This window comes from Prorops nasuta, unplaced genomic scaffold, assembly GCF_024137725.1.
Source record: "Prorops nasuta isolate Cenicafe-Biocafe unplaced genomic scaffold, Cenicafe_Pnas_1.2 PNAS00014, whole genome shotgun sequence".
Taxonomy (NCBI): domain Eukaryota; kingdom Metazoa; phylum Arthropoda; class Insecta; order Hymenoptera; family Bethylidae; genus Prorops; species Prorops nasuta.
The window spans coordinates 471901-495769 of NW_027116811.1; the positions used below are offsets into that span (position 1 = coordinate 471901).

Sequence of the window (23869 nt, forward strand, 5' to 3'; positions counted from 1 at the left end):
TCCATCATGAAACACCGAACACGCTTCGAGCTCCTTAAACCATTCCTAAACGTTACACTGGCCTGGCACTAAAAGCACTATAACACAAGCTTGAGCAGCAGTTATCCGCGTTATATATTTTATTAGCCCTTTGGAAGAATCCTTTGTGACAAGAATCCGCTCCGCTGTAATAAGGTCATAGACAACGAGGAGCAGCTGTCATCTCTCTTGTTTCTCAAAGCTTTCAATAGTCCAACGATTAAATCTTACTGCTGGAATAAACGCGTCGTGCATGCGTTTTTAAAGAATTATGACTGCTGCTGTGAATTTTCTTCGTCTCGTTAAACTCTTGAGTGTTTCTCTTTTACAAACGACCAGTGCTCTCGAGAAGTACTGGCTTCCCGATTTAGAGTGGAGCACCAAGAGTAACTGGGTGAACGGTCTCGTGCCAGAAACTGATAGCAAAGTTATCTTCCCATTGGAGACAAGGCACGCAGTGGGTATCGGCAAAAACGCCAATCTCCGGCTCTCCGAGATTCATTTGCCACGAGAGGGATCCTTGGCTTTGGCTAACAATGGCAAATTACAGGTATATATATAATTTATCGTTGCAGTCCTCCTCACACTTATATATGCTAGACTACATAGCATTTTTATAGATATTCAACTACCCAAGTGCAATTGTTTCAGTCGAGTCCTTTTGAAAATATCTCGCGGCCGCGGCGTATCTCTCTACCTCTCTAATTGTAGTAATTATTTCGATGAAATCAAACGCAGTTTTAATCCTTTTAATGAAATTTCATCAATGTCAAGTAAATGTTTGATTTGCGTGGCTATAATATACTGTAGAAATAAGGATTAACGCTCGGATGTACGTATAGAAGCGAGAAGAAAAAAATAGTATATAGGTTAAAAATTGCTGGATTCGTATCGTGAGAGATATTTACATTTGAGGATGCAGGTATATTAGGTTAAACCAATCCTATCCCACACGGCGCGCGTGTTGAAAGTATATCGCGTATAGCCGATGATTGATTTATTGAAAGGATCGTTTGCACATGGTTAATTGTTAATGACGTATAGCTGAGCGAAGCGAGGGGAGAGACCGAAAGGGTTTCAAAGTGGCAGAAGGAGGGTTATTATTTCTGGGCTGATCCTGACAATTGGAACGGAACGTCCGATGCAGCACCACATTTGGAGCGAGTCCCATGCAGATCGGAAGACGTTGTCCTTCCGAGCGCCGATCGTGCTTTAACCATTCATTTACCTCTAACGCCTGTCTTTGTAAGGTCTGTCAGAGCAGCGAACAAACAAGCTCCATTTCCGAAATACGAATGGGAAGACTTAGCAAAGGGTCCAAGTTTCATAGGAGAATCCTCCAGCGTTAGGTAAATCATCGCAAGCAAATATTTTCATTCGTCAAATACCTAAATGATCCCTCTTTGAACAGTATACTTTAAAATGGCCGCGATCGATGTATTATAATAAACTTTTAGTTGAATAAAATGCAAACTTTTTTATCTCATTCAGTTACATTAAATACTGCACACTCTGCAACGAATCATGTTACAGTTTTCAATTAACATATATATTATAGCGAAGACAGATTAATTTTAATCAAATTATTCGTATATCCTCTGCTTTCTCGCCGCGCGCGTTATATATATGTTTGCTTGGTGGACCAATTTGTAGGTACAGCTCGATCATTTGCTCCTCCTGCTCTTGCCAGCCAAAAACCGACTCTGGCTATCTCGAAGAGATTTGTGCAGTGGAACGTCCAAGATGTGGCATACAGGAGTGCGAGTTACCCTTTCGAGTCAGTTGCATATTTTAAAATTGCAATGTCGCGCGAGCGCGTGCGCGATATAATTAACATTGGTGCATGGTCTCGTCTTTCATGATATTTTCCAATTGAAGGTCGAAGGCCATTGTTGCCCGTACTGCGGTGGTCGGCTAATCTTGCGCTTATCAGCGTCGAGCAAACTGTTGATAAATTTGATTGGAGCACCCGTGGACGAATTGATGGAGGCTTACGCGAGTAAACTCTCGTGGCACCTTAGACCCTGCTGGGATGGGCTAAGCTGGGAGATTCTACTTAAGGAGAAGGGCCTTTATTCGGGTCTTAATGTTTTGGAGGCTCTAGAGGATCTTCGAGCCATGTTGCAAGGTCAGTGCGCGCTAGAAATCACAAAAGTACTCTCGGTCATCCTGATGTATATATAGCTGCTTATCACTCGTACAGCAACGGTCTTGCAAGTCCTATAGCGTATCGGATCGTCTCACGCGATGTAATCTTGAAAGCTCGCGACAATATAGTATATATGTATATAGAGACGGCCGGCGGATAAAGGCTACGCGAAAACGTTCTATATCCTGCATATATTTTCTTCCTCGCCTCTCGTGTGTGGGCGGATACTCTCTCTCTCTCTCTCTCTCTCTGCACGCACATGCAGCGGCAGATATATGTAGCTGTTACCACCGTCTGGTACACTTGTATAATCGTTCAACGGGCCTTATTTACTCGATGACTATAACCTTCTCTTATTCGGCAAAAAATATGATTTTTTCAGCGAACATTATTTCACATCCCTCATTTCTCTCTTTGTATATTTGAATTTAGGAGAGAGGTATGAGATATTAAAGTTGGAAACTAGCGGAGGAGCGTTGAAAGATTCCAGCCTGGCGATTGCGCTTGGTCCATTATTCGGGATACCCTTGCTGCTGCTTCCTCTTCTCCTTCTGCTCTGCTTCGTCTTTGGCTATTCTCACAGGCAGTACGTATATACATATAAATATGACCAACTTTCTCATCTTCAATTCCATATACGACTTGGTTGCTTGTCATGTATCGGTATACAGGGTGTGTGTGTGTGTGCGCGCGTGCGTGACTCATTCAATATATATCTAAATAATTTTCATCACTCGTATATATATATAGGAAAAGCAAGATGGTGAAAAAATGTAGAATAAGAATCTTGCGGTTTCGAGGGAGATTCGCGCGACATAAGATGATGTCGCATCTATATATAGTTGCAGTGTGAAAGCGAGGCGAGCTTTCCAAAGCATGAACCGTACCGCACAATCTATACTTTATCCACCAAAGGTTTACGAGATATTTGGATTCCAAGTTACACGTATAGATGCATGGGTGCAGACTACAGCTGTGTACCTATATAGTACATATAGTACAGGAGGGTGATGGGCGCTGCTTCCTCAATGGAACACCCACGCGGAATTTCAAATGGAAATGTCTATAGCGAACGATTGGATGAAACTATATAAATTCATTGAGTGTACTTTCGAGCGACCTCTCGAAATGCGCTGCGCTGTGTATCTACTGTAAGAGTATGCGATGAAAAATGGGGATACGTCCAGTTTAAAAAGTGCGGATGACCTTTGCGCGACCCTCTTCGAGCCATGCATATGGACAAAGCCAGACATTTTAATTCGCACATCATTTCTTAGTCTCCGTCTCTCTTTGTCCTATATAATCTCCCGTAAGACTAGAAAATCTCGAGATTGCAGCAGGAATACCAACACACTCGATTAGAATGGGTCACCCTCTGTATAGTACATGCGTACGCAGGTGCTTGTTTCAGTTTGGATAAAAGTCACTTGAAACATACTCGAAAAACTTTATTTTGCCACGTTTCGAAAGCTTTCGAAAGAGTATAATATTTAACATTCATAGCTCTTTCGAGTCGCATCAATTGGTAGACTAAATCAAATGGTATAAAATGTTGGAGAAAATTTGCAAGGATAATATTTTTCTGGCGCCGACATACGGAAAGTGTAAATTGCAAAGTGAAATGAAAAGACATAGGTTTAAACTGAATTACGCTTCGCCCGCGGCATTGCTGGAGAATCGTAGCCATATAAAACATTTCGATTGAGAGCTGTTGCGTGCATTGGTCGATAAAAAAAGAAAAGGCGCGCGTGACACGTGACGCGCCATGGCGCAACCGCGATAAAGTAATAATGCAATTCATGGATAAACTATATATATATATATATATATATATATATGCATGGGGGAAGAAAATAAACTTTTGAATGGATTCGAGTACATACTCTTATCGACACGCACGCCAGATTCAAGTGGCTCTTTGCATTTTATAGAAAAGGCAGAAACCACTTTGGCATCCTCCGCGCGAGAAAGAATTCTTCGCTTATTCTTTCCTCCTGTATATAGTCGTATTAGATATAGGACACGCAACTCGACAAAAATTTCACACTTTTCAGCTTTTCAAGTTGCAAAATTTCTCTCGAATTTAAATGCCACGTAGTAGTACGAGCCTTAACGAAGAGACTTTGAACCACTCTACGGTTTTGTCGCGCAAGCACTTATTTGTGATTGGAAAACTTTCTTGCTTGCACCATAACGGATGACTTTGATGAAGACTCGCAGGTAATATATCGGCCCAATAATCACTCGCGCGCGTCCAGTCGGATCAGATCGAGTATAGAATTTTTTGCCATCGCCGTCGCCGCGCGGCTGCACGACACATCTGCTTTTATTCGCCGAGTAAATAACGATCGAGAGATTCGACTATTTAAATATATATATTATTATTTATAAAGTGTGCAGGGTGTTGCGGTCGGTGTCTGTACGCCCGGAGAAAGGGGGGGGGGGTGGCTTCGAAGGCTATATCATAGGAAAAATTGAATGCACAGCTAGAACATCCTTCGTTACACATACGATAGGTATATATATATACATTATAGTAGTCGAAGAAACGATCGTTTTGCCCGATGTTTATTGCGACGCAGCAAATTCGGAATGCGCAACGCACGTCTCTGCGTTAGCGAGTTTGACCCTCTTTCAGATTGGAAAAGTAATTACACGCGGGATATGAAGCGTGTTGTGCTGACCACTCACTCGTACATACATGCATATGTATACGTAAGTATATACCTAAGCTTGGCTATGGAGATACATATCCCATATAGATATAGAGCGCGAGTCGCGCAACAGCCTGCTTGCAGCCTGCATGCGGCCGCCGGATGTACGATTTGCCCTAGTCCTCCGCCAACCGGAACTCCCTTGAAAACTAAATAAGAAACATGCATCTCTGTACATACCTTATATTCTCGACATTTAAAAAATATTCCTTTTTATTTCCATGTGCAAAAGATGCAACTTTTTTCCCCTCCATCCTTATTCTCTCTCCTTCATTTTTTATTTCTCATTAATCTTTTAGGCAAACGCAATCAACGCGAAAAGCTTTTATTTTACAGTATTTCGAACGAAGCTCGAAATACCCGGATTTATTCTGACCTTTTTAAATGTAGTTACTCTCTCCCAAATCACTTTTCACCATATTTTTCTCCATTTGCCAAAGGACATTCTATATATGCATGGATGATTAGAATATATATATATATATATATATAATGGCAAGAGAATTTGAGGGGTCCACATAACAGTCATTTTAGCACACCGCCCTCGCATTCGCTCAAGTTTTCAAAATATTATCGGTATAAACGCCGCGCGCGATAGAGATATGAGACGCGAGAGCGCTCGGACGATTGAAGCGGAAAAAATTGCAGAAATTTCTCTCTGTTCGATCAAGGAGGAATAACGTCTCCAAGATGGTTTATATAATTTATGGTAGTAGAAAAAAGAGGTACACCTACATACGAATATATACTATAGCTCTATATAGAGTGATATATCAGCATTGATGTCGAAATATCATTTCAATGCCATGCGGCATCCACTTTTATGATATTGCATATGGAATATTCCGAGTATGAAATATAATTTTCATGTACCGTACCTATATATGTATACCTTTATTTTGTCCAGTAAACGCGAGAGATTGTCAGTTTAGAAGAGAAATATCATTTCGAATCCAGTCGAAGATTTCAGAAAGATTAAATTTTCACAACTTATTTCCCTATCGCGTATTAAATAACATTTTAAAGTATAGAAATATAAAAAGAAGAAATGTGCAATGTATAGGGGTGTGATGCGCGCGTGTAGGAAAGGTGCTACAATCATAAAGCTCGATAAGTTTTCTTATATATCTATATGATATGTGTACATGCGTATATAATTTTAGACGAATTTCTTCTTTTATCCGTCTCTCACATTTGCGTTCGACTGTATGCGGTTATTAAAATTCAGTGGAAATGGCGAGGTCGATAAAAATAAGCTAACTAGGCTCGGGCGAAAAGGTGCGGACGGAAAAAATTGTATTAAATTTTGCAAAGAGAGCGTTTGAATATTTATTATGCTCTTTGTTCGACTAGAGGAAATGTTGTAAGCAATGCGAAACCTGTCTGAAGCAAGATGCCTTTGCAATTGCACACCGTAAAAAGTCCAACGTTGAAAAATCATTTTCTCCCCCAATATTCCTCCGACACGAGTAAAATCTGATTCGCGCAACAATATATAACTATAATAATATACTATGTATTCTCTCGGGCATCCTCGAGGCGAGCTATCGAAATTTTCTCTCTCTCCCTCTCTCTCTCTCTCTCTCTCTCTTCGATACGCGCGCGTACCAAAGATTCTTCTTCCACTCCAAAAGGAAGGAGAAGATTTTTTAAACATACACATATTCTCGTGAAATTTCTCACCTAACGTCTCTCGAACAATTATCGCGATAAATTAGGTGTTCCATCGAAAATTTGCCAAACATACTGTTTCTCTTGAACAATTTCAGTGATTCTCTCGCTCAACCCTACGCTACGTATTTCTTCGATTCGAGTCATCTCTTCTGACCAAATCACCCCGTAGAGTCGCGCGACTGCAAAAGCTAACTCGCTCTCTTGGCAATTTCTCTCACCAATAGGAGCATATATATTTATACACGCATGTATATATTTCAATGAAAACGCACAAACGTCCTACGAATATTACGCAATATGGTATATAGAGCTTCTATATAAAAGTTTGGAAAAGAAAATCTTCGGTATTGGGCCATGATGGAGTCATTTATAAGGATTTCAATGATTTTTTTCATTTCAATTCGTTCTTTATTGGTGTATGGACAATTGAATTTTTAATTAAAGAAATTTTTCATTGCAGAATCTTGGCGTCGTTCAATGAAGTTTGGGCCTCGATTCAACAGGGATTTGCCTCGGCTGACTCGAAAGCCGGCAAGAATTTCACTTTTGCACGATTCGAAAACATTTCCGAAGGAAATGTTGAAATTGCTGAGAATATTTCAGCTGATGAGGCAGAGGAGGTGGATAGCGAGGAGGAAGGAGCTGGAGCCACCAGTGGCAGATTCGAAAACCCTCTGTACAGATCGAAGAAGGAACGTTCGAAGGATGCGAGAGAAGAGAGGATTATAGACATTGGATCTCCTCTCAGTCTCACCATGCTTCAGGCTAGAGTAGATGATAATGTCGAGGAAGTTGAAATGGACATGGAAAAATAAATTCTATCCTCCCCCCCCCCCCTCCTTCTTCCAATGACTTTTCAAATTAAATAAATCCTTCGCGATCAATCGATTTTTTCCACTCTTCATTTTACACGCTAAACTTGACTGCTTTAATTCACCTATCATCGACCGGATATTGTCATTAATTATATATAACTTTTCAATTGTGTAAAGTTCTTCCATTAAGTATATACGCGACAAAGGTCTCGCACAGTGGTAATTATTATGAAAGGCACGCGATAGCTTTCTCAAACGTCTCGTTAATTCCCTCGATTAATCATGGCCTTCGAATAATTATGTAAATATTTCAATACCTTCGGTCAATTTCATCTCGCTTGATTAATATTTTTTATTGAGACGCGCAGCTTTACAATTGACGTTTGGGCCCGTACTTGTTCGATACATCTGGCATACTGCAGAGATTATGATAAAAGTAGGAAAGGGGCTGATGATGGATCAGAATCAGAAGACTGCGTTAGATCACACATGTTTTATTTTTATTGTCGGACAACATTCATTCCAAGTAGAGGCCTGCGAGGCCGACTCACGTGACATTTGACATTTCGCTCTGGCGAGCATAAACTCTTATATACACATATAGATAATTGGCTTAATGATGCGCAAATATAATATATTATATATATATATATATATATATATATATATATATAAGTGCATTGTAAAGACTTTAATTGAATATATAATATTTATAGAGCAACGTCAATACACACACCCCGTCACGAACAATGATAACGAGAAATCTTGCTATTAGTTTTTTCATACTGATGCGACGTACAATAGGCAACAATGCGACATATGCTTCTAACCGTTCAACATGATATATATCTATATATTTGTATAATATATATTTTTTCTCACGGATATATATCTATATATATATATATATAAACTTTCATAAAATTTTAGTCGTATAATATACATATATTAAACTCTGTTCTCGATAAAACCATTGGTACTTTTATTGTACAGTAAATTTCATTATTACCTATTTTCATAAGATGCTAATATATTTTGCAAAAATAAAGAGCTCATGCTGGCATAGAAGAAAATATTTTTTATTATCTCAGAGAGATGGTTAGGTATATGGTATAGTGTAAGACTATACACGCACATTGACCTTCTTCATTGACTTGTTTCACTCGTTCCTCCTATGCTTCCCTCCCAATCTCCATTTTAAAAGCAAATTGTTTAAAATAAACGACAAGTTGAAGTTTTAAGTAAATTCTTCAATGATTAATTTGTTTTTTTAAGTATATAAAGGGCATCGCACGCGCACGCATAGTATACAACACCATGTACATTACGAGTAAGTGCAAAGATTTTTCCCTGTAACGTGTACCGCCCTGTACTATTCGATAATTAATCTTAGAATAAAAGGAAAATCGATATAATAATGAAAGAATTATTTAGGTATTATTGGTCCCTATGACAGAATTCACAGCATTATACTTTTGATATTATCTCAAGGTGAAAAATGATGAAATTTTCGTCCAATGCTCAAAATATATCATAAAATTTACCCGCTTCTCCTTATAGTCTCTGGTCGTAATATTAATGACAATACTAGAAATTTATATTAGGCATGACTCGATTATGATTCTTCAACAGCACGAATAAATCCCTGTAGCTCATCTGCAGTGAGCTTATGTACCACCATTGACACGGCTACTAATGAATATGCGTAAATCTTATAATCTGATCAGTTCTTTTATTTTCATCCGCTACTGTTTTTCTAATAATAATAATAATAATAGTAATAGTAATAAGTTAAAAATCAGCCACGAGTCGAAGAGAGTGACGCGATACGTGTAAAAATAATCGTGTGTATGACTAATCGGTGTGTTAATTATACATTGGTACATTTTCAATGTAGACCAGATTGGTGAACTAGTACCGTTAACAATCGTAATGGTACACGACACAATGGTCCGTTCTCTGTCTAATGCACTGAGTCCCGTATTGTTAAAAAAGAGAATATATATATATATATATATTTACCCTTTCGAGTCGATTCCTCGCGATTTCTAAATCAAATCAGCTAATTAATCTAGTCAATGATAAATTCTCGTCGGAAAAATATACACGCACAAATTTCACGTGTCTTTAAAACTTTCACTTAAATATACTATTCGTTTAATAATACCTATTTTTCTCTTAATTTCCATTGACAAACACATACTTATTCGCTATATCGTACTCTATAGTTTCGTGCACACGCAATATAATTCTTTATAGTATACTCTGGACCCCAGAAACGCTTCCTTTTTTCTTGGACGAATTAAAAGATTGCCCGCACAATTACGGAAAAATAGATCTCTACAAATGTTTATGGGGGGGGGGGGGGGGTAGATAAAGATATACCTCCGATATATGCATTGAATTGCACAGGTTACTTGGAAAAAAGAGACGTTGCAAATATTATTGTACCAAATGCGATCGTGCTCTTCGCACGCAGCAATCGAAAACAAACATGAGTGAGACTGAGACTGTTTACCTTAGGTTTTCGCGCAAAAGAAAAAGAAGAAAAGAAAAAAATAGTGGATGACATAAATGTTCGCGAAAAACAGAGTGTAGTCATTTGATTTCCCTCTGTATTTTCGCTAGAAAGAAACAACGAAATCGCACAATCAAATGGCTTCCTATCGTTTGGAGCGCAATTTATAGCTCGGACCTAGGCTGCATTGGCAATTGCCACGAATAAAAATTAGGAAGACTTCAGAAGTGTGTGTGGTGTGTGAAAAAATTGCACTGATCCCTGAAAATGTGAAATGTGACGTCTCCGACTAGAGATAGTGGAGGAGTTGTTGTCACACGAGGTCCAATAAACGTATATTAATATTTATTCAATAAGCATATCAATGTAGCTTCCTCATATGTTAATTCGGAATGATTGAAAAATACCTGCAATGCAGATATATAGGACAAATTAAAATATCCTTGCGTTTTATCAGTATAAATACATATAGAGGGTGTATCGGTGCGACGCAAAGTGAAAAGCTTGAAGGAACGATGGCTTGCTGCATAGACACAAGTTTCTCCTTGCACGAATTTCGAGAAAAAACGCGATTTTCCATGTGTGGCAGAGCCTCTATCGGCAGTATCTGCATCTCTCGGGCTGACGCGAGAAACACATTCTCTCTGTATCCTGGCTCGTACGATGCCGAGTAACAAGTTTCGTAACAGCCGGTACACGCACAATTGTTTAATCTTCCTTCAAAATCTTTCGTAGCTCGAATCGGAAGAGACCAATGATTTATTAAGAAAATTTGGTAAAAATTAACGTACGTGTCACCATGAGCAGAGCCATGATTTAAAGCATCGACGCGTGCCACCCCGATACACATCCTCCATACCTACATGCTCTATTCGTCGTCGTCGTCGTCGGTTCATAAACGTTTTCGCCTTTCCATTTCTTCACACAGTGTTGTATATATATATATATATATGTGTGTGTCTCGAAAACTTGATCGATTCTACAATCGTTGATGTAAAAATCAATGCTAAAAAATAGTAGCACCGTAATGGGCATCTCCGACCGCGTAAAGCGATGTGTGTGTGTGTGTGTGTGTGTGATAAAAGTTATAAAACTATAAGATTGCAGTGATTTAATCTAAAGATGCAGCTAGGATGTTTGCAATTGCAAAAGTCCTTGAAGACGCTGCAATTCCTTTAATAATTCACGATTGGTATCCTCCAAGGTAGACAGCCTATCTCTGTACGAAGAATTTTCATTCATCAGCATGGTGACTCGCCTTTCCAGACCATCCATGTATTCTTTCTTTTTTCTTCGAGATTCTTGTGCCGATATCTACGATGAGAAAAGATCATTTTTATCCGTTATACAATTAAGTTATTGGACGATGGTCGAATAGACGCGCGCGCGTCTCTGGGAATTACCTTATTTTTGATTTTTCTCCGGACTTTCTTCAAGGATTTCTCTTCTTGCTTGGTCAGAGGTAATTTGGTTGGTACGGGATAACCTTCCGCTATCAGTGTTCTTTTCTCTTCCTCCGTTAGCAGGAGGACTCCCGTCGATCCTTTCTACAACGATAAGCAATCGGTTTGTAGTACATAGAGAGAGAGAGAGAGAGAGAGAGAGAGAGAGAGAGAGAGAGAGAGAGAGAGAGAGAGAGAGAGAGAGAGAAAAGGGGAAGGGGAAGGAGAATTAAAAGGGCCGGCCGTTATAGAAAATGTGCAGCGCAATTTGAAAAGAAACGAATATCCGTTATACTCACAGGCTGGCAAGATATGAGAGGTGTATGAATAGGCTGCCTGGTAGTATGCGCGTGTACGTTATTGGAGATGTAAAGCCTGGGCGTTATAAAACCTCGAAGATTCTGCACGTGGATCGGGGTTTGGGATGGTTGCGAATCCCTGCGTTCCGGCGAGCATGAGGCGGAAACGGTGCTCTCGCTATCGGAGCTTGCGCTACTAGGCGGTGTTGGCAGCAAGCTTTGTCTCGATGCGTGCACGCTCGCCTCCGCTCCACCGCAATCTGCTTCGTCGTACTCCATCTCGATGCTCTGCAAACATTTTTCATCACAATCTCGTCTCTCGCTCCCTCTCCCTATGCACCTATAGCGTCTCCCATCTCTCTTTAAACTCTCCATCATCCTATATTCAGACTTGACAAATGACACCAATGGTCGCGCGCGCGCTTATATACACGCTGTTACAATGATCGAATGCCATCGAACGCTTTCGATTCCCTCGTCCGCAGCCAGCCAGCGACGAGGTACTCGCGTCCAACGGATCATCCAAAGCGATAATAATTCATATAAAACTCACGAGAGAGATTCAGTCTTCGCTATATTATACATTTTCTCCAATTCTTTTTTACCGATAAGTCGCATAGCGGTTGAATAAATTACCCTGTATTCCTCGTCATCCTCTTCGCTGTCGGTCATTTGCGCAACTTGACTTTTGCCTATGCGTAGAGAGTGTGGGGACACCATAGTTATCGCAATCTTATCGTCGGCCATCGAGAAGTCGAGCCTTGCCGATGTAGAGGGACTGCTGGGCGCGCTAATTGGTTCGTCTTTGATGGTGAGACTCTCCGCTTCTTCAGGTAGTAAGTTGATTCTCTTTAATAGGACGTTTCCGTCGGAGGAGGTAGTAGATGCTGATGGGGATGGCGAGTGCGAGGATGACGGGGACGGCGATGACGATGAGGTCGGGGTCGGGGACGGCGACGGGCATGGGGATAAAACTCCTCCTCTTCCAGACGCAGTGTTCATCGAAATGGCAGGAAAACATTCCTCTTCCATGTCTAAAGTAGAATTAGCTATTAATGTATATATAGAATGAAATATAATGACGTAGGTGCATGCGTAATATGGCATATTGCAGGCACACCGAAGCGCAATCATTATACATATATATATATACCATCGATCCTACTGCGAATGTCCAGCGGTTTGCGATCGATCGCTGCATTATTTATGGTGGAACTGGGGGAGGTTATTCGGCTGGTGGTCACCACACTGCTGGCACCGGCAACCACATTTTCAACGGAGGATCCGGACGAATTGGGCGTATGCGGATTTCCCGTAGGAGTCGCTGGGCTGAGAGGAGCGCTGCACGTCAAAAGGCTGTAGTTGTGCTCCGTTTTTATTGGCTTCGGTCCACCGAGGGCCGCGTCGGTCATCAGTCGATCCCTCAGAACGACTCCGTTCGACGATTTGTCCCTTAGAAACAAAACGTTGCTCCATTCCTCCTCCCTCGTGGCCATCAGCACATCCTGACCGAGTCCCTGCAAATCAATTAGCAATTCCATTTAGTACCTATATATATAAGGATTGAGCGACCGGGCCGTCGCCCGCGCGCGTTATATCTCGCCAAATATCCTCTACACTCGAATTTATCTCATGAAAATGCTAATTCTATTACAGAGCAAAACGTGCTCTTTTGCTTGTGAGCATGGATTTATAATTCGTGGGATAATTGCGGATAAAGAGCTGGACAAGAGCGGATTTCCTAACTAAATGTCAAAAGAAAGTTTAATCTATTCAAATATATTTGTGTACATATATAGGTATAATCGCATGTGCGCCGCCTCTCAAGGTTCCTCGAAATTAACCACTGGAGTTGCTGCTTAATGGCTTCGTTGACTCGAGAGCGCGTTTGGCAAAGAGCGAGGTTGAACGTTCGCCTCGAGAATCCAAAATGCCATGAGCAACAGTCGCTCGCTCGCTCGACTCTATCGCCAATCTATCATCATTACTATCCCTTCTTCCTCTCTGGCACAACCTCCAATAAATCCAACTTTCTTATACTTTTTGCGCGTATAGTGATCGAAGGACGCTGAGATATTGAATAATCCCAAAGGGATCTGCAGACGTTTCTAGCCATCAATTTTTTTACCTTGTGCTCCTGTCGATGAGAAAAAGAAGAAATTTTATAAAACTGGACGTTACAAGATACACAGTACTATTTCGCGGTAAGAAAAATCCACGATTTCATTTTATTGTGATATTCGGAATAAACGTACGCTAGCTTATATATAGAATGTCCAATGAGAAATATTTGAGATCCATAAGTTTTTATAAAACAATTACGTTGGGTTGCATGGCCAGTAGGAGTTCTCACGTCTGATAGACGCGCAAAAACTCAGAGCTGTTTGACGAACTAAGAATATTACGTTACACGTATTACGAGACTCGACTGCGCGCGGTAGAGCCTCGCGCCAAATAGTAAAAGTTGGAGATAGGCACGAGCGTGCGCCGCAGAGTGTATACCTTTCTCCAAAGGTTTCAGCTCTCGCACAACACAAGCAAGTGTATTGTACAAATTAGCAGATAGTTTTTATATATTTTAAGGCTCGTCGATCGTTGCTTCCCATACAAGCCGTGCGCGTGTCGTGTCACGAGTCATTGAAAGATATTTCTCTGAAAAGTATATACTTGTATATATATAAAGATGCGGGTACACGGCGTGCGGCGTGCGAGAAGCAGACGTGCGCGTGACCCATTTACGGATCAACTGTCGATATAACGAAGACGCCGCGCTGCGGCGTGTATCTGCAATCTATATAAATATATATATATATATATATATAAGAGAGCCAGTGGACGGGACTAGAAGAATTTCTATTAAAATAAAACTTGTAGATTTGCAGTGATAGAAATTCAATAATAAAGCTTCGGTTTATATATATACACTCTGGCAAATTGATCATTGACCTTTCATCTACGGTGTAACTATATAGTGTAAAATATTGGCAGACAGCGAGAAAGTACGGAGCGCTAGGTTGGGTGAATGGCTGAGAGGTCTCTCGTGGCCAATCAATTTCGTACAGTTTACAACGTTGCGATGTAAGCTTCGATGCTTTTGCACTGCAAATCAAAATGTTTTATTTATTTCAGAAAAACGCTTTGCTTTGTCTCGAATGTATCGATTATTCTACACAAGTATGACACAACTCTTATTGTTGGTATTTCTTCCTCCTTGACAAGAAGAATAGATTTTCCGATGCGCGTAAGAAGAATTAGAGAAACTTTTAATATAGAAAGAATTGAAATCTCGTAGAATCAAGGGACTGCAAATATTTGTGTGAAAATAAAATTGTTCGATTGATAAAGAGTTCTATATATAGATAGAAATGGAATATTTCTTCAGTATAGAATATATATAGTCTAGGCGGCCTTTCCCCACTTGGCTTGGGATTGTTTGAAAAGGCACGTTGAAGGTTGAGGTGTATGGCGATTATTGCGAAATGTCTCAAATGTTAGGAAGGTTCCTCCCCCCGGCTTCTTGGCGTTGCGTTGCGAGAGGAATCAATTGGCGCGAGCTTGTGTTTTTTAGGCACTTTATACATCCGTTGCATGCGAATAATGCGGGCAAACCGACTGGCAGCATCTCTCGACAGTCGAGTGACAATAAACTGGTCAATTTTCACTCTTTTCACTGATACCATGCATGGTTATATGTATTGGTAGACGCTTGTGTGCGTGCGTGCGTATATTGGAGCGGTACGTAGGTGTCAAGGACCCCAGTGCTAAAATTACGTGCGTGCGTATATAAGTGGTGGTGGTTCGGTGGCATATCGCAGGCAGGCAGGCAGGCACTGCCCGGTGCTGACTGGCTGGCCAGCAGCACCACCTCCTCGTGCCACGCTCGCAGAGTACGCGACGCGCGGTCAAGTTGAAGGCCGACCGGTAACTCGACTCTTACTTGGATATCATTCACCATTGCCTAATCCCACTTTCAATAACGCGCGGCGAATATTCTCACACACTTTCCTCTCAATTACCGCAAGAAACGGCTGAAAATTTCTCATACGCTCCTAACTTATTCCTATATATATATATATATATATATATTAAGATTGGAGTTTGAGAGTTTCAACGACACACCGACGCGACGCCCGCGCCATGGAGATGAGAGAATCTATATACGTAAGCGCGATCGGTATAGCATCGATCCATCTGTCAATCTTCTCATTTTTCACCCGACCTCAAATAATATACAAATGGATGGATGCAGTTACACATTTCGCTCGATTATCATTTTATTGCACGATATGTATGTGCATGGGCAGACTCCTATAGGTTTTTCCATGCACAACTTTCCATTTAATTCACAGCTGTAAAATTTCTAGCTTTATCGCCCTCGCGTCGCGCGCGGCTAATGTCCCGTGTAAGATGGAGACAGTGCTGCAAGACCGAGCGCAAAAACATCCTAATTACTATTGCATACTGCGATTCTGTGTACCTATATATAGTCTGCACAGAGTGACGCAATGAAAGTGCATTAAATTCCTGAACGAAGCTTTGTGCTTCTGGTATTTTGCGATCAATTAGAGAGCGATATGTGATCGGAAGGAACGAGGGATAAGGGAGGAAAAGAAAGTGTGGCCCGTGAGCCGCGGGCCGTCTTCGAGCAACAGCCACGTGCCGAATTACAACATGTGCCAATTATTCTTCTGGACACTTTTGTCGGCCTAGCAAATTACGCGTCACGTGGCATCTCGTACTTGGTTCTATAGATATAATGAGGAACGCAAACGTAGAGGAAACAGAACGATTCTGACCCAGTTTCGTTGCTGTGCTGATAATATCATCTCATCCTCTTCCCACGCGGTTTTCCTATATACGCGCGTATATCAATTATCAGGGAACGATCGCTTACTTGATATATATATATATATATATATTGAAATAGTTAAGTTAGCCTGTACAGAGGTTTGGGTTCTCGCGGGTTTCAAACAATAAAATTGTAAAGGTGAGCGCGCGAGTTTCTCGCGGTTGAATTTGCGTGTTCGAGCAATGCGGAACTTTTCAGCAAGGTCACGGGAGAGACTCGCTGCCTCCCTTCCCCGCAACCTCTGCGAGTGTCGGTCGGCTCCGACCGGTCCGATCCATGCCCCTCGCGCTGCCGCCGCGCGTTCGTCAACATTTATCTCTCTCAAGAGAGAGAGAGAGAGAGAGAGAGAGAGCCCAGTATATAGTCTCAGCCTCGGCTATACATATACATATATATATATAGTTGGCTTCCTTCCATCCTTCTTTTGCATCCGCCGGAAGCCCTACGTCGCGTCGCGTCGAGTCGACCCAACATTATTTCTTCCTCTGTCGCAGAGCTGCTGATAAAGGCCGGAGGATTACGTCCGCCTTTTGCACCTCCAATCTCTCGCGCGATATCGCATTATCGCAATCTTCAGCGTCGAGCGCAATCTCAAAAGTTTCGTCTCGTTTTTCCTTCACCCTAGCTAAATTAATGGGTAAACGTTAATTGACTTGTTGCGAACCAACCTAACCTGGGCGAAAAATCGTTGGGGAAAAGGTCAAATTTCCACGCGACGTACAGTTTATACAAGCTCTCGGATGATTATTGTATACGCATTGCAGTAATCTTAACGGTTTCATCAACGTGCGGCGCGGTGCAGCGCAGCGCAGCGCAGCGCTCCTCTCTCCTCTTAATTGCATGCACTTGAGACTGTGCTCGAAGCAGTCACTAATCACTATTTCGAACAAGCGTTTTCACAGTCGCCCTCGAATTTGAGCCAAAGTTTCGATTAACGCCGACGACCAAACAGGATGGAACGCCGCGTGAATGGCTCCCATCATTGCGTACTTTTCATGATAAAAATTCATTCGACACAATTGCTGCTAGATATTTCAGTATGTTTCACCAACGCGTTACTTCTTATGTACTGCATGTACATGGCTCGGCCAGCAAACACGCGTTTACAATTTATACGACGGGGCGATATTGGTAAAGTGTAATGGATGAAACACGCACCTATATCAGTCCACTGCACGTATAAAGCGGGCTTTGGTATCATGAATGACACGAAAGGCCTACTACGTGCAAATGTCCTTAGAACGTAACATTCTTATTGGCATGTTTTTAGGATACTTGTGCTCTATCGAGCGTTCGGTGTAGGAATGGTAAAATGATCAAGTTTTTCATGAACATTATACAAGGAGGAAGAAAAATGACTGGAGCGAATATATAGATCCGAGATCTGCTAAACTCGCGCGGGATTAAATTCTTTCCGACAAATCGTACACACGAGAGCTAACTTTTGTTAGAATATATATATATATATATGTATATATTTATCGGTGGCTTGAATTGTGCCGTAACGAGGAAGGATTTCCAATTGAATTGATCTGTGGCGCGTATAATTAGGATTTCATTATTGGTATTAAGTGGTCGCACGGTGCAAGAAGCACGCCAAGTGCACACTGCACAGTGGCTAGTGCTCTGGCTCAGCAATTTTCTTCCATGCAGAGTTATTTTGCTACCTTTGCATTATTCTCCCGCCGCGCCTCGCTACCGCGGCCCTCGAGAAATTGCACCAATCAAATGATAACCCATCATTCTCTATTAGCTTATAATCCAAATTATTTATCGCTTCTCCCTCCCTTTTCCTACTTCGCTTGGAAACGGCTCGAAACTAGACAACAAAATATATAATAGCATATAAAATATAGCACAAGGTGATCTATTTCAAGTACGCATTTATCTAGTTTCGAGCGCGCGCGCACGCGCTGAATTTCTACGCTGAAAAAAAAGAACAAAAAAAAAACAAAACAAATTGGAACGTGCATAAAGTCGATAAGTCTCATATAAAATATAGTAAAAATGATGTTATTTGCCGAGGTTTCCAAGAGTTTACGATAATCGAACGGAACGTGGACACGTGCACATTTTAAATGCATGAAACGATAGAACGATAATGTCGATTTTAGCATTTTCCGAGATATCGCTGTATTTATATTATTTTCTATCGACTCGCAATCAGTCAGGATAGACAATTTATGAAAGCAACATTGGTCGTAGCGAAGCTATAGGTCTAGGAACGTCGCGTACTTTGCACGTACCTGTAGGTCGTAGCTATGTACCAAGGATGAGTATATCTCACGACGAAAGCGTAAAAAAATACGTAAAACTGTGCCAGGTATAAGCGCTATAAACCTCGCAACTTTACTATATATACGTAATATAACAAGTATGTTTATCGTATGGATTAAAGAATATTTTTCTTTACTCCTAGAGAGTTTTATCGCACACATATGGATATAGATAGGATATTGCGCATGCAGAAATTAGATTGTTGTGCGAGGTAATCCGAGGAATGCACGGGTCCTTTCCTGCACGAGAGGGCTCTGCTTCCTAAGCTTTTAATTCTAGAAAGGATCAGAGCGGGATCAGCCGCATGCACACGTAAGACACATACGCAGCAACCGCGATTGCGACGATAATTATGTGCTTTGTAAATCTCTGCGAGTGAACTACTCGCGTACGCTTCTCTCGCGGCCCCTCGCAAACTCTCTATATATACATGAATTATTAGTCGACCGTCCAGATATTATAACGATTGATCATCCTCGCGAAGAGAGATACATATATACCCTGCATCGTGCCTCAACGACAAGTGCACATATCAGAGAAACATCAAAACGCGCCCACTAATTTATACTTCGGAAACTCAACTATATTACCATTCCAAGCATTTTCCATCTTGACAATTGATTTTTGCGTCTCGATAGTTTCGATGAGATAGAGCACAGAGTATTATATGTACAATGAAAGCAATAAGACACAGAGAGTCGCAATAGGTTTTATTTTTTATTATATATATAAAACGTGCCTTGCACTTTTTAAGCCTGATCAGCTTATATCCGGTTTCGACCTTAAGACGGGGTGAACGTACTCGAAGCACACGAATTCTTCGAGCCACTATATCGAATCGCGCGCTCCTGTCGCGTGGAAGCCTATGTGGTTCTTCCGGACAGCAATGAAATCGAGCTAGGAAACTGGAATAATGATAACTAATCAATGAATTATGCAGAGCGAGAAATTGAAGCGTGAATTGTGTCATTAGTTTACGATTGCTGCGTTGAACCCTGGCTCTTCCGCCGATGATATTGCTCTCATCCAGTTATACTTTCTTAGTTGGCTACAGCAGTATATGTATATAACTTTTAACAGAGGTCTGTACAACCGTGGCTCCAACGCGACTTTGATAACCGATAGAAAAACTTTGCCAATCCCCTTGATAAGCTAATTATATAGGCCCAATTAATATGTATTTCCTATACAAAACCCATATAATTATAGCTGCGCTTTTTATAGCACTCTATAAACATTCTGTGAGATCGAATCATCATTCTTGCCGACTCACAAGTTTTTCTTCCACATGTACCTATATATGTACTTGTGCCACGTGACAACAAATAATCTTTTCACTATAGAAAGAGGATTTTAAATTCTTTTTTTTTTTTCGATGATTCATCAAGACATTCTTATTAAACTGTAATATGTATAGTAACGTTTTTGAAAGAGTGATATAAAGATACTTTATTCTCGCGACGATCCCCGATAAGAACGAACGAGATAACCTTGAGTAATATTTCATAAAACATTCATAATTAGTTAGTTTTATTAGAAACGTCAAAGTTTGGAAAAGTACATTAAGAGATCGACGAAACGTCCGAATTCGTATGTAAGAGATTGCGCGAAAGGTCTCGAGGATTGGTTAAAATTCTGGAAGCTATATGGAAAGATGTATATTGATAAGAAAGGGGGCTGATGGAACGCATTTGTGCAGTCATTATAAGGGGGGAGGGGGGAATGAAATTGCTTGGAGAAATATATAAAAAGGAGCGCGTTTGCTCCGAGCTGCAGGTTAAACTCTCTCTCTCTCTCTCTCTTTCTCTCTCTGCAGTAGCTTTTCAATGATTTCTCTAAGAGTTGGTAAGGTAAGGGGTGAGGGTATTGGGGGGAGAGATGGAATTGGAGTTCCGTGACTGCTCGATGGAGCGCGCTGAAGCGTACGCGTGTATAGTGGCGGGCGCCGCTAGACGACGACTAGCCGTCAGCCGCGGGACTACATATATATATATATAGGATTAACCTTGGAGAAGGACTTGGAGAGCGATGGAGGAAGAAGAAGGTAGGTGAGTTACCAGCGTTTGTACCAGAGAGCTAGTCTCGACCGAGTGACGAAAAAAGGTGAATGTCCTGAGAGCCTCATCCGTCCCGTCCCGTCCCGTCACTTGTTGCCTCTCCCCTTGCCTTACCCCCACCCTTTGCGTGGCCGTTGCAACCGGTGCGCGGCGGTGACGACACGACAACAGGTCTCTCTGCTTGCCTCACAGCAGCACACTCGGTTATACAACTCGTTTTAAAACCAGATCCCCTTCCTAACAGGTACTATAGCATTGTCATTATCTACGGACCGGGCCTTCTCAGGAAAATTCCCTCCTCCTTTCGGAACATTATAGAAAAATTTACTGAAAATCTTACATCTATTTCATTCTCCCGCGGGCCGAGTCAAAGAGTCAGCTCGCAGACTCGATAGAATCTTACAAATGTTATCATCCGAGTGTTGCACCGTGCACAGCTTATAATTTATTTCTTAGAGGTAGGCGCGCGCACATTCGATTAGCCATCCACAAGATCACATGTTTATACATATATATTTTACACTTTGAATGATTATCAGCGCGCGTCACAAGCTCTTTTTCCAATAATACACATGCAATGTATATAAATATATATACAATAGAATCAATGATTTTTTACGTTGGAAAATATTCATATCTTAAATTGTACTATCTTATCGATACTTTCTCTTTAATCGATCGATGAATCTATTGAAAGTGTGACGCATCGTGATTTTGGAAAAAATGAGAAAAAAGTTGTAACAATTTTATAGGATAGGTGTGAGAAATATTCGATGATTTCGAGGGTGTGGCGTGCCGTGTGGAATTGACTCGCTGAAATTTGTATCCATTTCTCGGGAGGTTGGCTGTATTGGCTCCGACAATACTTTTCCAATTATTTTCGGGCCAGATTCAACAGGTAGCTCCCGGCTCGGCTGGACTCGGCTCGACTCGGCTCGGCTCAGCTCGGCCCTGCTTGCTACTCGTCGCGATCGTGAAGCAGCGCTCAGGCAGCAGCAGCAGCAGATATGTACCTATATCCTTTGGCTAAGGTCTAGAGTCTAGACATAATTTCATGGTTACGTGACACTCTCGCGTAACCCAAAAGAAATCCAATGGTTTGTACAAATTTAACATATTTGGAACCTTCTTCCAAAACCTGTTGTATAATAATTCAATAGAGCAGTACTTTTCTCCCCCTTGGGGCACCTACATATACATATGTACATGTATACATGCATTCATATACGAATATATGAAAAAGCCGTCTGAATATCGAGTATTGAGTGATAAGAGAATTTAACAATGTTTCTACGAGTTTTAAAGTTTTTCTTTTGTATTTTTACGACTACCATATATACAGTCTTTTTATGGAATATACGATAAATGTGCTTGGGCCAGATATCCATCAGGGACATATTTGTCGTATCCAGCGATTTTCGCAAGCACGCAATACTCCCGCGATTAGAATTTAAAGTCGAATCCAATAACGACTAGATGAGCTGGACGAGACAAGACGACTCCAAGTCGATGCCCTTGACACATACAATCCTAGGATTTTAATTACTATCATATATTTGCCAAGCAAGCAGCGGACCACCAGGCTCCACCGTCCATGTCGATTATTACTTAATATACAGTGCAGTACTAGTTTAATAATCTAGAGAAGATGTGTACCCTTTTTTTAACAATTAAACTAATAATCCACCAATATTAATCTCTATCTTACAAACATTTAAATATCGTTTATCGCACAGATTTGATATTCGCGGCGTATATGGGAAGGACGTAGCATATTGTAAGAGTGCGCGCGAGCTCTTATTCCTATTATTATTATTATCCTCGTGCGCGCACACACGCACACTATTTTTCTCCTTAATCGTTCCATCTCCACGGAACAAAAAGTATAGAATTTTCTGCCGAAGAAGAATTAAACCTTTAAATATTTGCCGTACACACACAGATCCGGATATAGAGATATAATATAAAGGACAGTACAAACAACATTGTTTCAAGCTTCGCTTCCTTATTCTCTAAAACATATATATAGGTTAATATCAACACAATAGCATGAAGGACACACACACACAGCTTCAGCTGTTACACGTTAAACCATTTTGCACAATGCAGGACGCACGCCTGCTGCCACAATTGCATGGCAATATTCTTCTTTAAAATTCTGATTTTTCCAAGCAACATTTTCACGCGCACGAAATTAAATTTGAAAATATAATTATCTAGCATATATCACACTGGGGGAAATGCATAAACAGCAAGCAGCGTATAGTATGGCTTAAATAAAAAACTTTGACGGTTTTTCCTGGATATAAAGACGGCACTATCCGGCCACTATCTTGGCAAGCTTTTTAAAGTTGAACCGGATAGCGAGGAAGGATTGCAATAAACACACTATCCATGCACACACTTACTATCTGAGATGAGTGCTTTTGTCGCCTATTTCAAGTATATACATTTATACGCGCTTAGAATTTATTGATATTTTAGCGTTAACTACAATTGACTCGCTACAAAAGTTTTTTCATCTTTCAACAATATTTTCCAATTGATATACAGCGTGAAAATAGGCTCTTTCCGAAAGGGCACACACACGCACGTACAAATAAATTGACAATACCTTTCTTGTACTTGTACTAAATCATAAATAATATTTAAGCTCATTTCTATAATGTGCTAACAATTTCAGATGACATTAAAATGCAAACGTTGCAAGAGTGTATACACGCCTATATAAATATGTCAATTAACTATTTTACGATTCGCGCAGCGAGAGCAAAGAATATGCTAAAATTTACAGTAGAATGCATTGCAAACAATTTTAATAATATATATCACATGTAATCAATTGGTAAAAGTTATTTCGGGTTGACATACGTTCTAATAATTTTCGATAATCCATCAGCTATTTTAATAAACTTCTCAGCTTGGATTTAACATTATAACAGTTGCAGCATGCTAACTTGTATAGCAATAGTGGATGGGTGTCGCGCGTTAAATGACGGCAAGTATTGTAAAATTGCTCGAGCAATCAGCAGCAGCACAGCAGCGAGTATCAGAGGG

At 40.8% G+C, this 23869-nt stretch overlaps 2 protein-coding genes across 2 annotated transcripts in view; one reads left to right on the forward strand and one right to left on the reverse strand.

Moving 5' to 3' along the window:
- Positions 1 to 42: 42 nt before the first annotated feature.
- On the forward strand, positions 43 to 7714 carry Amnionless (amnion associated transmembrane protein). Its single transcript, XM_066735347.1, has 6 exons — positions 43 to 568; positions 1063 to 1367; positions 1672 to 1795; positions 1897 to 2146; positions 2600 to 2753; positions 7016 to 7714. The coding sequence occupies exons 1-6, from the start codon at positions 290 to 292 to the stop codon at positions 7368 to 7370; spliced, it is 1467 nt and encodes a 488-aa protein (XP_066591444.1). The 5' UTR covers positions 43 to 289; the 3' UTR covers positions 7371 to 7714.
- Positions 7715 to 7848: 134 nt separating this feature from the next.
- Positions 7849 to 23869, reverse strand: part of LOC136778488 (cyclic AMP response element-binding protein A-like) — a 28208-nt gene continuing 12187 nt past the window's right edge. Inside the window, exons 3-7 of the mRNA XM_066735348.1 lie at positions 12783 to 13146; positions 12266 to 12663; positions 11630 to 11917; positions 11292 to 11435; positions 7849 to 11202 (exon numbers count right to left, since the gene is read on the reverse strand). Of these exons, the coding sequence (XP_066591445.1) occupies positions 11017 to 11202; positions 11292 to 11435; positions 11630 to 11917; positions 12266 to 12663; positions 12783 to 13146 (1380 nt within the window). The 3' untranslated portion in view covers positions 7849 to 11016. The remainder of the gene's footprint in view (positions 11203 to 11291; positions 11436 to 11629; positions 11918 to 12265; positions 12664 to 12782; positions 13147 to 23869) is intronic.